The sequence below is a fragment of the Glycine max genome, chromosome 4, assembly GCF_000004515.6.
Source record: "Glycine max cultivar Williams 82 chromosome 4, Glycine_max_v4.0, whole genome shotgun sequence".
NCBI lineage: Eukaryota > Viridiplantae > Streptophyta > Magnoliopsida > Fabales > Fabaceae > Glycine > Glycine max.
The window spans coordinates 3,065,346-3,078,880 of NC_016091.4; the positions used below are offsets into that span (position 1 = coordinate 3,065,346).

Below are 13,535 nucleotides of genomic sequence, written 5' to 3' on the forward strand. Positions count from 1 at the left end.
AAAAGAAAAAAGAAATTCAGATAAAAATGATACAATTCTTGGACCAACTAATATTATCTTGAGATAACTGAACATGCTGGTACAATTAGACAACCATCACACTGATTTCCCTGTGTTTTAAAATGCTTAATTAATATCTGAAATGATATTAATATCAGCTACACCTTCAAATATTCTACATACAACTAAAAAGTCTTCAAAAGAAACATATGAAATGATATTGATGAAGCTAAAAGAGCAACTGGCTGTGTATCATCGCTTGCTAGATATGCTGAATGAGCTAACTTTCATTGGGGTGGCTATCACCAATGGAGCCTCAGGAGAATCAGTGACTGCAAACTTGTCATGCATAAATCGGCTCTCAACAATGGAATCATCCCTAAGGACTATCTTGTAGCAGAAGCAGCTCTTTAGACCCTGTTGGTTACGGTAGCACTCATGAGAACCATCCTTGACTTGTTGGAAGTTCCATATCACACTGAACTTCCCCACAGTGGCTACTATATGCCGCTCCTGTTTCCCATTCTCTGTCACCTAAGCATCCAAGAAGTTGGAATAATAAAAATATATTTCCACATGATTAAAATATGAAAGACACAATAAAAACCAAGATGTCATTTCTCAGCAGATGTGGGAACAGAACAGACAATCTAGCTTCAGGGAAAAGAATAATTCTTACCTGAGATATCTGTAATTTCTTTCTTATCAGTTGAGAAAGAGAGGAGTTTTTACTATTTTCTATACAAACACTGTTTAGTGACATCACAAGTTATCAAGAGCAGAATTAGTTATAATACAATACTACTGTTCAGCTATTTCTGGTCCAGTTTTATCGATGCTCGATAATGCTCTTCACTGATAGGTACAAGCATAAAGCTTCAGTTCACAAAACAAAATAAGAGCATGGCAGTATACTATGAAAAAGATGCAACCAAAGGAAAAGTCATTAAGTGATAGCTTTCGAACTTAAACCCATCTCCTGAAGCAATACAAGGAGGTAATAACTTTAATTTCAAAAGTATTCATAATTTAATATCTCCTTCTATTGTGATTTGCAAATAACTCAAGCATATTACAAGCTAAATGTATGAGGAAACATGTCCTTGTATTGTAAATTGCGTCGCAGTTAGTCAAGAAGATATTTATTATCAACTATCAATACTGCACACACTAATAAATTATGACTCAAAAGGAACTTCGCAATATAGGATGTAATTGAGAAGAACAACAAAATAATAATGATAATGATTAGTTTCCATGACAAATCACAGGCAATACAGGATATCAATATCATGATTCTTAATTTGCAAGATAAGAGCAGAAACAAAAATAAACAAAACAGGCAATGCAAGCAGTGAATTCAATTTATACTTACCCACGAAAACTGAGCATTGCGGAACTTGTTATTTGCTCCAGCCAAATGTGAATCAAGAGGGTTGAGCTTCAGCAACCTGGGAGCAGCAATCCTATTCCCCATCCGTCCAGCAAACCCAGTCTTCGTCGTTCCATTTTTGTCAGTAAAGAGGGTACAGATAAGAATCAAGTAGGAATCAGTAGTACCCACAATCCACTTTCCATCAAAGGTTACATCAACATGAGTAACCGGCGATCCAAGGCCAGGAAATGCCGTCTTCGCCTGCCTCATTGTGTTCACCGAATACAGCCTTATCTTCCCATCCAAAGACCCCACAACAATGGACCCATCACCAGTAGTGGCAAAGCACTGAAAGTTAGTCCCCCTCGAGAACTGATGCCCTTGTGCCCAATTCAACACAGGGGCATTTGAATCAGCCAAGTTCTGAACCATCCCATTACGATCCCTCATATCCCACCTACAAAGCCTGTTATCATCCAACCCTAGAAAAGTTGACCCAGAAGGATCCAACTGAGCCCCTTTGCTATCATTCGTAATATCCCTCATCGTAATTTCAGTCCCATCCTTCCCAAACATCCACTCACTCACAACCTTCCCTGTCTCAATATCAAGCTGATGAAGACCCGTTGAGTGAAGCTTCCCACCACCCATTGGGCTCATCAGAAGCATGTTGGTCTCAGCCCTCATCAGAAGTGTCTTCTTAGGGGTACAATAGGTAGAACCCCCACCCCCATTTTGATACCCATCACTGAAATTCACAAAAGCACCCTTCCCGTGAATCCCATGTGCGAAATTCTTCACAACCTGAATCCCATTATCACTCACCAAGAAACTGTTGTCCAAAGCCCCCAACGCAAGGCTCTGAATTCCACCGTTGGAGGCTTCTTCGAACTCCTCTTTTAGGTCTTGGTTTGACCTAACCGGTGTGGGGCTCTTGGTGAAGACTTCCTCTGCGTCCTCCCACATGGAATCATCGGCGGCTTCGGGTTTCGCCCACGCCACGAAATCCTTGCCATAGACTTTGAGCTTGTTCGCCTCCGTGGCCTCGACGCCGTGCGTGTTCTCGAAGAGACACTTCTGGAAGGAATCGATGAAGTCGATCTGGTCTTGGTCGGTGAAGAACTTCATCGCCCAGACGCCACGCGCAACGAAGTCCACGCGCCGCTGCTCGGGGAAGCTCTTCAGTCCCATCTCCGGGCCCACCTTTGATCGGATTTTCGAACCGACTTTTAAAACCCAGAAAGGCTTTTCGTTTGTTTCGACGTAGTCGTCGTTGTCGTTGTCAGAGTCGTTGTTTTCATCGTCTGTGTCGGTGTCGGAGTGGGTTTTGACGAATGAATAAGAGGTGAGTTTTTCGGAAGTTACCCATTTGGCTTTGGGGGTGTTGCCGCCGATGTGGACGTAGAGCTTGACGGCGTTATTGACGGCGGGGGTGGAGTTGGAGGAGTATTTGAGTTTCAGGGCTTTGAGTTTGGCCTCCACGTCATCGAGGGATGACGGCGTTGACGGTTTCCGTTCGGCGCTTCCTTCGGTGGCGTCTTCGAAGGTTTCATGCTCCTCTTGCTCTGAATCGGAAGATTCCAACAGATCTTCGCGACTGTGATTGGCACCCATTGAATTGAATTTGATCGGTGAAATGGAAGTTGGAGAAGAAGATGGATTCGTAGCAGAGCGCCAATTTCGAAATTTGAAAACGGAGTGTTTTCTTTTGGGGGTTAGGGCTAGGGTTTTTAAAAGCACAACGGATAGAAACACGTGTCTAATGATGACTCAGAAACTCAGAAGCGGGTTGCAACTTGACTGGAGTTGCGTGGTTTTATTTTTGTATCCAAACCGCGGATTGGGTAATGGATTTTATATTTCAGACTACTCAACTCAATGATATACATTACTTTTTTAATAATAATAATAATATACACAAAATCAAAATTCAATTTTATTTTACTATCCAACAAACTGCATTGTTGCTTTTAGTTTTATTTTATATCACTATTGTCAAGTGGTGAAGTACTTCAGATGATAAATACCCTCAAAGTGATAAAATATATTATATCTTGAACAAATTGACTATGAACATAAAGAATGTTAGTTATACAAAACAATTCAATTTTAAAAAAAAAAATCCCATTTAAGATTAGTACATACTTATTATTCAATTTTTTGTTTTTCACAATTTATTTAAATTTAAACTTTCCAAAATAAAATTATTTTTAAAATACTGTAACATAATTAACCTAATCCAACTCATTCATGACTAAATTGATTTGAGTTGGGTTCGGTAAAAAATTTCTCAAATCCAACTCAATCCAATCCAATTTTTTTTTTATTGGGTTGGATGTTGAGTTTAGCCAAACTCAATCCAACTCAACTTGTGTACACACTTACTTTTAATTTTCTAGCTATCAACTAAATTTTGGTTATCTATCGTTATCTTTTAATTTTATACAAAGTTCAAAAAACAAATGTTGTATTAAAACCACAATTTTAATTGTATAAATTTAACAAATACCTTATGTTATAAATCAATATAGGTATAGTACAATTTATGAAATGAGACACTTCCACTCCATTTATTACACCAATTCTCACCTAAATCGTTCTTATTTCCATCCCCGGTTCCTATTGGGGGTAGAAAATATCTTTATCTATATTGGGGTTGAATTTCCCCACCTCATTTATCACTCACCTTCACAATTCAAAGTTTGCATTTTTGTGCTTGCTTTTGTCATATCTACAATTGCAACTAACTTTACTGCATACATAGCTTCTTCCAACAATGTTGGTTTGTGTAATTGTTTGCAATCATTATCTATGACAATCTTGCATATCTAAAAGGGATAATAGAATTCTAAAACACGGAGCAAGTTTTCAAAGTTCAACAAAAATCAAATAGCAATATGATAAAAGCAGTCCATGTAGCAATATATTAAGTACAATGACTATGTGAATAACAAGCCAGACAATATAAGAAAGCATGCACTCTTCCATTAAGATACTAATTTAGAAAACATTAATTCAACTTAGGCAAATTAAATAAAAGTAAGTATAGTGCAACCTGACTAAGAGAAAGGCAAATCTTCATGAATCTCCTGGGTTTAATCTGTGGAGAAAGCAAAAGTGAGCAAAGACATTGTTGCACAACTAGGTCTTTATCCAATATTGTAAAACTTAGATTGGATCGACCAAATACTAAACCTTTGAATGGTGTAGTCAAGCCAACGAATTGGATATGCTCATAAATTGATGTTGACATCATTAAATTGAATAAAAATTGAATTGAATCAACCCAACTCAATAACCCCATTTATAAGTGGCCTTATTACAAAGTAAAGAAACACACAAAAAATGAAAAGACAAAAAAATGGAAATTGCTTGAGCAATAGGAACAAACGATCTGCATCTAAAGGGAACAAGAGAAAGAAATAATAATGGATGATAGAATGTGATAAATGAAGAAATAAAAATGAACCAATAGGATAGGAGAATCACAAGAACGTGACTATATGTTTTATGTGAAATAGAGAAAGGAAATGTAGGGTTACACTAAATGTGATCCTATTGGGCTTTAAAAATTGGATTTGCTAATTTGCGAACGAGAAAACAAAAGTGAACAAAGACATTACTATACAACTAGGGTTTCATCTAGTGTTGTAAAACTCGAAGCAAATTGATCAAGAACAAGACCTATGATTAGTGAGGTCAAACCATTGGATTGGATATGCTCATAAATCAGTGTTAACATGATTAAATTGGATAAAAAAAAATCAAAGTAAATCAACCTAACTCAGTGACCTGATTTATAGATAACAAAGTAAAGCAACACACAAAAAATGAAAAGAGGAAAATAGGGAAAAAGAAACAAGAAAGAATAAAAATAAATGAAGATCGCAATAACAATGATACCATACAATCTGCATCTAAAAGGAACGCTAGAAAAAATGATAAAGGAGTATAGAATGTGAAAATGAAGAAATGAAAATGAACCAAAAAATCACAAAAATGTGTATTGCGGCAAATATATGTTTTTCGTTAAATAGAGAAAAAATGTAGGGTTACACTAAATGTGGGCCTATTGGGCTTACAAATTTTGATTTTTTAACTTGAAAGATTTGCACAATAACCGTGCACCGTTATAATAAATAGTAGTTATGTAGTTGTAAACTCTTAATGTTGGAATCAAACTTCTAACTAGACACTAGAGATAATATTTATTCAATTAGTGACTCACTAGTTCCACTATTGACCCAATAACCTAGTCCCTTGATTAAGTTAATGATCAATTCAAGTTTTATAACACTAGTTTCATCTAAATTAGCTCACATATTTGGTTATATACATGATGATTTTGTAATTTCATCCTTAGCAAGGTAGGTATAGGCAGATCAATATGCCTATCCTCGTCCACAACCCTAGCTTAGGCTGGAAAAAATTTGATTCCAACTTTGATTAAAGTGAGTTTTTCTTATCATAGTTCAAATGAGTTCAAATAGGTACAAGGTACCCACAACTATAGGTCAATTTGTTCGTCATGCCTAATTTCAAATGTGATTTTAAGAAATTAAAAGTTATAGATTCTTTATCTTAAATACAGTTTCTTATTTTCAACGAGTTTCTCAACACACACTATTAATGCATGTTTATTTATTATGACAAAATTAATGAAATTCACATTCACTATATGAGTTTATTTTACATGTATAGTTTACTAGAAAGATTTACTAGATTCAATCAAAAGACCTTACTCTTAATTATATAGTCAACTTTTTTTCCTCTTCCTTTCTTGCCATGTGATTTCATTGTACAGTTACCTTAAAAAAGCATTATTAATTATAATAATATTAAAATGTATTCAAATATATAAAACAAACAAATAATAGGGAAAAAAATAAAAATTTTATTAATTTAAAAATTGAAAGAAAAGAAACTTAGTTCAGACAATAAAGATGAAAATGTGCAAAATGAATATATATATATATATTGATTTCTTATTGTTATTTTGCATATAAAATTTATTTAAATATGTTTTTAATTTTATAAATATGATTTTAAAGATTAATCTATCTTCAATATTTTGTTTTAAGACTATTGAGTAAATAAAAATTATTTATTTATACTTCCTAAAAAGTACTTAGATGATATAATAAAAATTAGAGTTGTTAAAATAGGTTGGAATCGATGAATCAAGCCATGTTGAATATGAAAAAAAAGTGACCCTTACAAAAGCATATCAATATGGCCCGACATCAAGTCAAGTTAGGCTACAAAAACATAACCCCAAATTCGACCCCATCTATTTTGGTTCCATATTATTTCAATTATTTTTTAAAATTTATATATTTAGATAAAAATAAAAGTAAAATGGATATGATCCATATAGAATCTGGGTCAGGATGACCTAACTCATTTTTCACGTTTGCCCTGCAAGGCTGGAATGAAGGTCCCATTTTACCAGTTATAATAAAAATATATTATGTATTTCATTTGAGTGCATAAAAAAAAGAGTAATTTTAAAAATTATAATATTTGTAAGATTAATATTTCATGTCTAATAATAACTTGCATATATAAATAATAAATTATATTAAAACTTTATTTTATAAAAGATAAGAAATTTACCAAACAATATATATCCTACTTAATTAAGTGTAATAAATAAAATATTAAGAAAACAGCATAAATAAAAATTATAACAAAAGTGGTTTTTTCTTTCTATTTTTAGTTATAATTCTATTTTATATTAAATAATTAAATTAAAATAAAATAACCAAAATTATATTTTAGTCTAATAAAAATATTAGGAAATCAGCATAAATCATAAACCACAGTGCGTGGATATGGGGAATGCGCGTGTCTTCTCCTCATTCGAAGTTTGCTGTGCATAGATATGGCAAAACCGCGCTTTTTGGTTTCGACGATTCCTGTGTCTGTCAGGTAACACACTCTTCCTCTTCTCAAATCAAAACCAATCCTTGCTCAGTCCTTTCTCATTTTCCCATCGCTATTCTTTCTGATTCATTTTCAGTACTTCGTACCATCTATTTGTTTCCTTCGCCTCATTTTTCATTTCGTTTTTTTATTTTTTATAATTCGACTTCAAATTGTAGTACAACTCCCGTGAAGTTAGAATTAGAGTGAATGCTAAGTTGAACTCACTAGCAGGATCAAACATGTTGATATAAAGGTTTAGGTTGTTTTCATTAGTTGGTCTTGTTATAAGTCACAATAATATGTTCTTGCTCTGATTTTGGAATGGAATAAACTTCCTTTTTACTTAAAACATTTTTCCTCGCTCTCAAAAGCAGGGCTGAGTGGGTGTGCAATGTTATAAGGGTTTCTGAATTCTGATTGCTGCTCCTTCAAAATTAAAGATCATGTTCTCTCAAGAGTCAAGACTATGTTTGGCTTCCAGTTTGAAATGCTTACACAATCATGGCTGTATCTAATCTTTGTGTTTTTATATAAACATCAATGTCCATTGAAGCACAACCATTTGTAATCATTTCTCCATCTGCCAAATAGTTCACATTTTAGAGATTTTGTTTGTAGCCACTCTAGCTTGGGAAAGTCATTCTCGTTATTGGTCATTGTCTTACCTTTTTACCCCATGATGCTTGTATGTGGCATTGGTACCTTATCACTTAGCTCAGACAAGTGCCTAAGAAATGCGTGAATCAATTCAAACACAGTATTCTTTTCTATGAGGTACCAGCACCACCAGCTATCAGTTAACTTATCAAAATTTTCTCTTCCAAACTCTTGATTACGAGCCTTGAAAGATTTTGCATGCAAAAGATGCCACCGGTTATCATTCCCGGGCAGAATAGCAAGTCCTTTGTCAGTGTTAGACTAGACATACAGAAACAAGTTGAGTGTAGAATTTCCCGTGCAGTTTTCAGCTTGGTTCCTAGGCACATTCATGGCAAACTATGCTTTGGTGGTACAAAAGTTGAACCTCTAGTAAAAATCAGGCACACATTCTGCCCTAGCAGGATAAGAGTTGCCGAAGAATATCAAGAAGGTTTGTCTGATGAAGATGATGATCTCTGTCCCGTCGAATGTGTAAGAGAATTCACCACTGATGAAGAGTTCAGCAAAATTCTGGACAAGGCTAAAGAAACTGGATCTTTGGTGGTGGTAGATTTCTTTCGCACCTCTTGTGGAAGCTGCAAGTATATAGAGCAGGGTTTTGCAAAACTGTGCAAGAAATCTGGTGATCATGAAGCTCCAGTAATCTTTCTAAAGCATAATGTAAGCATGCTATCTGTATAGCTCCTCTATATTTCAGACAATATTTATGTTTCTATTTCCTGTATAACAGTTTTCTTATGAGATTATTTTCATAGACAGTGTAAAGATTTTTAAATTAGAAATCATTCTATGTATGACTTTTAAAGTAATTATTATAAAAGTCAACAAACTTATCATATATGACAATCTATGATTAAATGAGACAATGTAAACAACTCTTACATTGTTATCAAACTGCAGTCTCTCTTCAGCTTTTATTTGACCAAATAGTACATATAATGACAGTGTAAATAATCCATATACTATTATTCAATTACAAACTGTTATGTATGGTAAAATTATCAACTTTTATAATAATAATCTTAAATTCATATTAATGATGATTTCTTATTAGTTGATAGTGTAAAATTGTTTACAATGGAAGTGGATAAAAATTAAACTCTTTATTTATTATTAGTTTCTATATAAATATAAGGACTTAAATATTAAGTCTATCAGGAACAACATATATATGCTCATCCCTTCTCCTCTGTTTTACAAAGTTCTCTTTAAGCTGTGGTGAAGAAAGTCATGATCAACTAATATTTACTTTATCACTGCCTCTCAAACTAGAGGTTTTATTTGGTTACTTTCTCATTGAGCATGTCAATAAAAGTTTGTCTATAGAGACCCTTATTACGCTATTGCTTGCAGGTAATGGATGAGTATGACGAGCAATCCGAGGTTGCTGACCGACTTAGAATCAGGGTATTTCTCTTCTATTCTCTTGATTACTATTTACTGAGTATCAAATGAAACTTAATCTGTATAAAACTGACCTACCTCCCTTGGAGACAGCTAAGTATCAGCCATCAGGTTAATCTAAATGTTTGTTGTCCAACTTGTCTTCAATGTTCCGTGGTTAGTCTTCATTTGCATGATTTCTCTAGTTTACTCTAATTAACTGGTGCACATGCCATTTTCGTTTTGGTTCTGGTTTATCTTGTCATTGCTTTTTATGATTATCTCTAAAACTATCTTTACTTTCTTCACCTCTCTTTTATGGTTAATTCCATCTTCTTCCTATCCGCGATATAGATATCGGTTGTGCATCATTTTTGCTACTAGCTACTGCATGTAATCACTACACTTTCTAGTATTCATGCTTTATGATATGTTGAATATGAAGCGGAAACAAACTGATGCAGGCCGTGCCTCTTTTCCACTTCTACAAAGATGGGGTCCTGTTGGAAGCATTCCCAACCAGAGACAAAGATAGGATTCTTGCAGCTATTCTCAAGTACTCATCTCTTGAAGCTGAAGATATCTTAGGTTAACATCAAGAGATGGGGTCATGGCACCCTCGGGGACTGTTGTGCACTGCAGGGAAATTAGTAAATTTTTGTACGTGACAAAGTTCATTAAACAGCATGTTGTATACACAAAATAAAATACTTTAGTCCTGTCAGCCTAATTCACTTTGTTAGGATAGGATATTTTCTTGCAAAATATCTAGTGAAGAGTTTAATGTACACTACGATACGCCTTCTCTTTCTCCAGAGGTCATAAATAAAATTTTCATTCTGCTTATTTGTTACGTCTTATATACAACCAAAATGCTTGCAGATACTTGTAAAGGAGCCGGGCACGGGCAATGGGATTCAAAACTAAGTCGAGTGTATGTAAGTTTAATTTTATTGAACACCCAAACTATTTTTATTTCTTATTTCCTTGCAGGATTTTTTTAAAAAAAAATAAAAAATCTTCGCTTAGTTGGGAATTTATATAGCTGACATTTTTCCCCTCTTCGTTTCTTACCATTTGATTTTTATTTGTACAGTTCCACTTCTACGTGCCATCTCCACTTAAAATTCCTTTTACGTTATGCTTTTCAAATCTTTGTATAGCGGACAAACTGCATATTTTTGCAGCCGAAGAATGTGATAGTTATTGTACTGTGAAGTCAATATAGACACAAATGTTGCCAAATGCTTGTATTGAAATCGACCTCACTCGGGCACAAGTTGTTATTCGTGTCTCTGAGGGGTGTCACTTCAATAACACTAACACCTGAACATCCATCTCCTCCACTGTCTCTCATCATACCCCTCACCCTTGCTACATCATCCCACCTCCCAACAATCGCATAAAGATTTGACATTAATACATAAAATCCACCGTTTTTGTAATTCAATAAAAACAAATTTTTGGCCAAGCTTTACTTCCTGTTGAATCCAACAAGCACTTAGCAATGCTACCCAGACAGCAGAATCAGGCCGAATTTCCATGTTGTTAATAATATCAATTGCTTCCTTGAACAACCCTGCCCGACCCAAGAGGCCAACTAGGCAAGCATAATGCTGCAAAGTTGGCATCAAACCATACTCTTCTCTCATGATACGAAAGTATTCCATTCCTGCATAGACAAGTCCTCCATGGGTGCAAGCTGCTAAAACTCCCAAGAAAGTGATTTTATCAGGTTCTAGTCCTTGTTCTTGTAGTTTAGAAAAACAACTGAAAGCTTTGTGTTCAAGTCCATATAAACTGTGACCCAATATGATGGAGTTCCATGTTGCCAAACATGGATCATTGATGCTATAAAACTTCGTACCCCATTGTCCAGAGGCTCTTCGCTATGCGAAGGTATGGGGGAGGGATGTTGTACGCAGCCTTACCCTTGCATATGCAAAGAGGCTGTTTCCGGATTCGAACCCATGACCAACAAGTCACCAAGGCACAACTTTACTGCTGCACCAGGGCTCGCCCTCGGATCATTGATGCTATAAAATACCTTTTCAGCATAATCTAATCTTCCACACTTAGTATACATATCTATTAGAGCAGTTACTGTAAAATCTTCCACTTTCAAATTGTTTCTAAGGATATAACCATGAAGTGTCTCTCCAATCTGCAAGTACCCAAGCTGGCAACACCCCGATAGTAGACTAGTGATAGTAATTGCATCTGGTTTTTGTCCACACATGTTCATTTGGAAGAACAACTCCATGGCATCACTTGAATTTCCAGCCTGAACACAGCCAGATATCACAGAATTCCAAGTGATCAATGGTTTTTCTCTCCTGTCAAAAAACAAAGACAAAGCAGCTTGTATCTCATCAAATCTTGAATACGTGCTTATTAACCCATTTGCAACTAAGCAATCATTATTCAGCCCACTCTTCAATCCATAACCATGGAAAGCACATCCAATAGCAAAATGAGAAGGATCACTAATTCCATGAAGGACTCTAATCAAGGCAACTGCATCTGGTTTTATGTCTAACTGCACAGTTTGGATAAAACCCTGAACCACAGATTCTACCTCGCCTTTTTCAGAATAGCTAGAGATTATCCCAGTTAATGAAATCAGGTCTTTTGTGGGATAATATTCGTAAATCAATTTCGCCATATCAGTGAACCCTTGCTATTGATATAGACAAACTAGTGAGGTAACAACAGAAGCATCACTGGTGAAGCCACATTTGATAATATAGCAATGGACAGTTTCTGCAACTGCATCAGCTGACATAAGTTTCATCATTGTCACTGGACTGGGTAGCAAACCTTCCTTCAGCATCTCTTTAAAGCACAACACTGCCTTGTCCTCAAAACCATTTTGGCCATAGGCACCAATCATGGTATTCCAAGAGATAACATTTTTCTCACCCATCTCTTCAAATAAGAGTTGAGATGCTTGTAAGTCATCACATTAAGCATACATCGAGTTAAGTGAATTACTCAACTGAGGATCCAAACCAAGGCCAGCTTTGATTCCAAACGCGTGAACAGATCTACTTTGAAGGAAAAGTTCACGGTGACCACAAGATGGTAACAAACTAGCAATTGTTATTTGGTTAGGTCTGAAACTCTCTCTTAGCATGTGGACAAAGAGTTGAAGGGCATCATGAGGATGCCCATTTTGTGTATATCCACAAATCAAAACGTTCCATGAAACAACATCTGTAGAAGGCAAATCTTCAAACAGTTGGCGTGCGTGAGTGGTAAACCCAAGTTTCATGTAGAAGTCAATGAGAGCGGTGTTTACATATAGAAATTGGTCAATGCCCCGTTTCAACAACTGGGTTGGAATCTGGTTTACTTGTATCCTCGTAGTTGGTGATCCACGAGAAAAAGAAGAGGAAGAGAGGAACGCTTTGATGAGTAAAGAAAAGGTAAGATGGTTGGGATTGGCATTAGACTGTAGCAGTTGTCGAAAGATGAGGAGTGCACAGCTTGCATCATGGAATAGAGAGTGAAAGAGAGACAGATTAGGTTTCATTTCATGACAAGGGAGCAATTATCATCCTTTTTCACACTCCCAAAGGTGTATGAAGGTGTGCGGTATTAAGACGTAAGAGCCAAGAGATTACTGTATTACAGCCTTAGCAATGATAACCCACGTTCTAAATACAGATACAGTTCTCAGATTTTGGTTTGGAGCCGGAAAAATAAAATAAAATATGAACCATTGATTTAAAACTTAATATATCTAACGGTAGAAAATGTATTTCCCATGGTAGGAGACATGGAGTTCCCACCTTAGACTTCACCTTAGTTTTGATTGAAAAACAACTCTAAAAATATTTGTGACATTCCATTTAAGTTTTTTTTTTTTATCTAAAAAAATATAGTATTTGTCTTTATTACTGGACTGATTGACCGACTCGGTCATACAAAGAATTGATTCATACATACACGCACTCACGCCTAAATGTTTAATTCTTGGTAAAATGTTAATCGTTCGATCCAGATTGTTCCACCAAAACTGACTAATACTTATCAAGAATATTGGACCGTCCATGGTGAAAGAGTTGGATATGTAATATTGAGTCTTAGACCTTAAGCCTACTCACATTACATAAATAAGGATAATTTTCTCTTTATTTTAGATTTACACACACTCTAGGATTTCATGACAATTATAAAGCCTTTG

At 35.3% G+C, this 13,535-nt stretch overlaps 2 protein-coding genes and 1 pseudogene across 5 annotated transcripts; 1 reads left to right on the forward strand and 2 right to left on the reverse strand.

Annotated features, from left to right (window-relative positions):
• Positions 1-38: 38 nt before the first annotated feature.
• On the reverse strand, positions 39-3,169 carry LOC100810233 (protein CYPRO4). Its single transcript, XM_003523879.5, has 2 exons — positions 1,376-3,169; positions 39-534 (listed from the first exon to the last, which is right to left on the reverse strand). Exons 1-2 carry the CDS (start codon positions 2,987-2,989, stop codon positions 253-255), a joined length of 1,896 nt encoding a protein of 631 aa, XP_003523927.1. The 5' UTR covers positions 2,990-3,169; the 3' UTR covers positions 39-252.
• Positions 3,170-7,198: 4,029 nt separating this feature from the next.
• LOC100812907 (thioredoxin-like 4, chloroplastic) lies at positions 7,199-10,587 on the forward strand. 4 transcript variants are annotated; one of them, XR_005891080.1, is made up of 5 exons: positions 7,199-7,306; positions 7,678-8,623; positions 9,317-9,370; positions 9,811-10,006; positions 10,229-10,587. XR_005891080.1 is itself a non-coding variant. In XM_041014789.1 (4 exons), the coding sequence occupies exons 2-4, from the start codon at positions 8,159-8,161 to the stop codon at positions 9,879-9,881; spliced, it is 609 nt and encodes a 202-aa protein (XP_040870723.1). In that variant the 5' UTR covers positions 7,199-7,306; positions 7,678-8,158; the 3' UTR covers positions 9,882-10,192. The 4 variants fall into 4 exon arrangements, 2 of the variants coding, with proteins under 2 accessions (XP_040870723.1, XP_003523931.1); XR_005891079.1 differs by having other exon boundaries at positions 7,209-8,623; positions 10,229-10,284; positions 10,443-10,587; XM_041014789.1 differs by lacking the exon at positions 10,229-10,587 and having other exon boundaries at positions 9,792-10,192.
• LOC100814507 (pentatricopeptide repeat-containing protein At2g04860-like) lies at positions 10,566-13,469 on the reverse strand (annotated as a pseudogene).
• Positions 13,470-13,535: the final 66 nt, after the last annotated feature.

Coding starts and splice junctions, on each gene's coding strand:
- LOC100810233 (XM_003523879.5), bottom strand. CDS start 2,989: ATGGGTGCCAATCACAGTCGCGAAGATCTGTTGGAATCTTCCGATTCA. Junction 535..1,375: donor GCAATGCTCAGTTTTCGTGG/GTAAGTATAAAT, acceptor TTGGATGCTTAG/GTGACAGAGAATGGGAAACA.
- LOC100812907 (XM_003523883.3), top strand. CDS start 8,159: ATGCAAAAGATGCCACCGGTTATCATTCCCGGGCAGAATAGCAAGTCC. Junction 8,624..9,316: donor TAATCTTTCTAAAGCATAAT/GTAAGCATGCTA, acceptor TATTGCTTGCAG/GTAATGGATGAGTATGACGA. Junction 9,371..9,810: donor CTGACCGACTTAGAATCAGG/GTATTTCTCTTC, acceptor AAACTGATGCAG/GCCGTGCCTCTTTTCCACTT.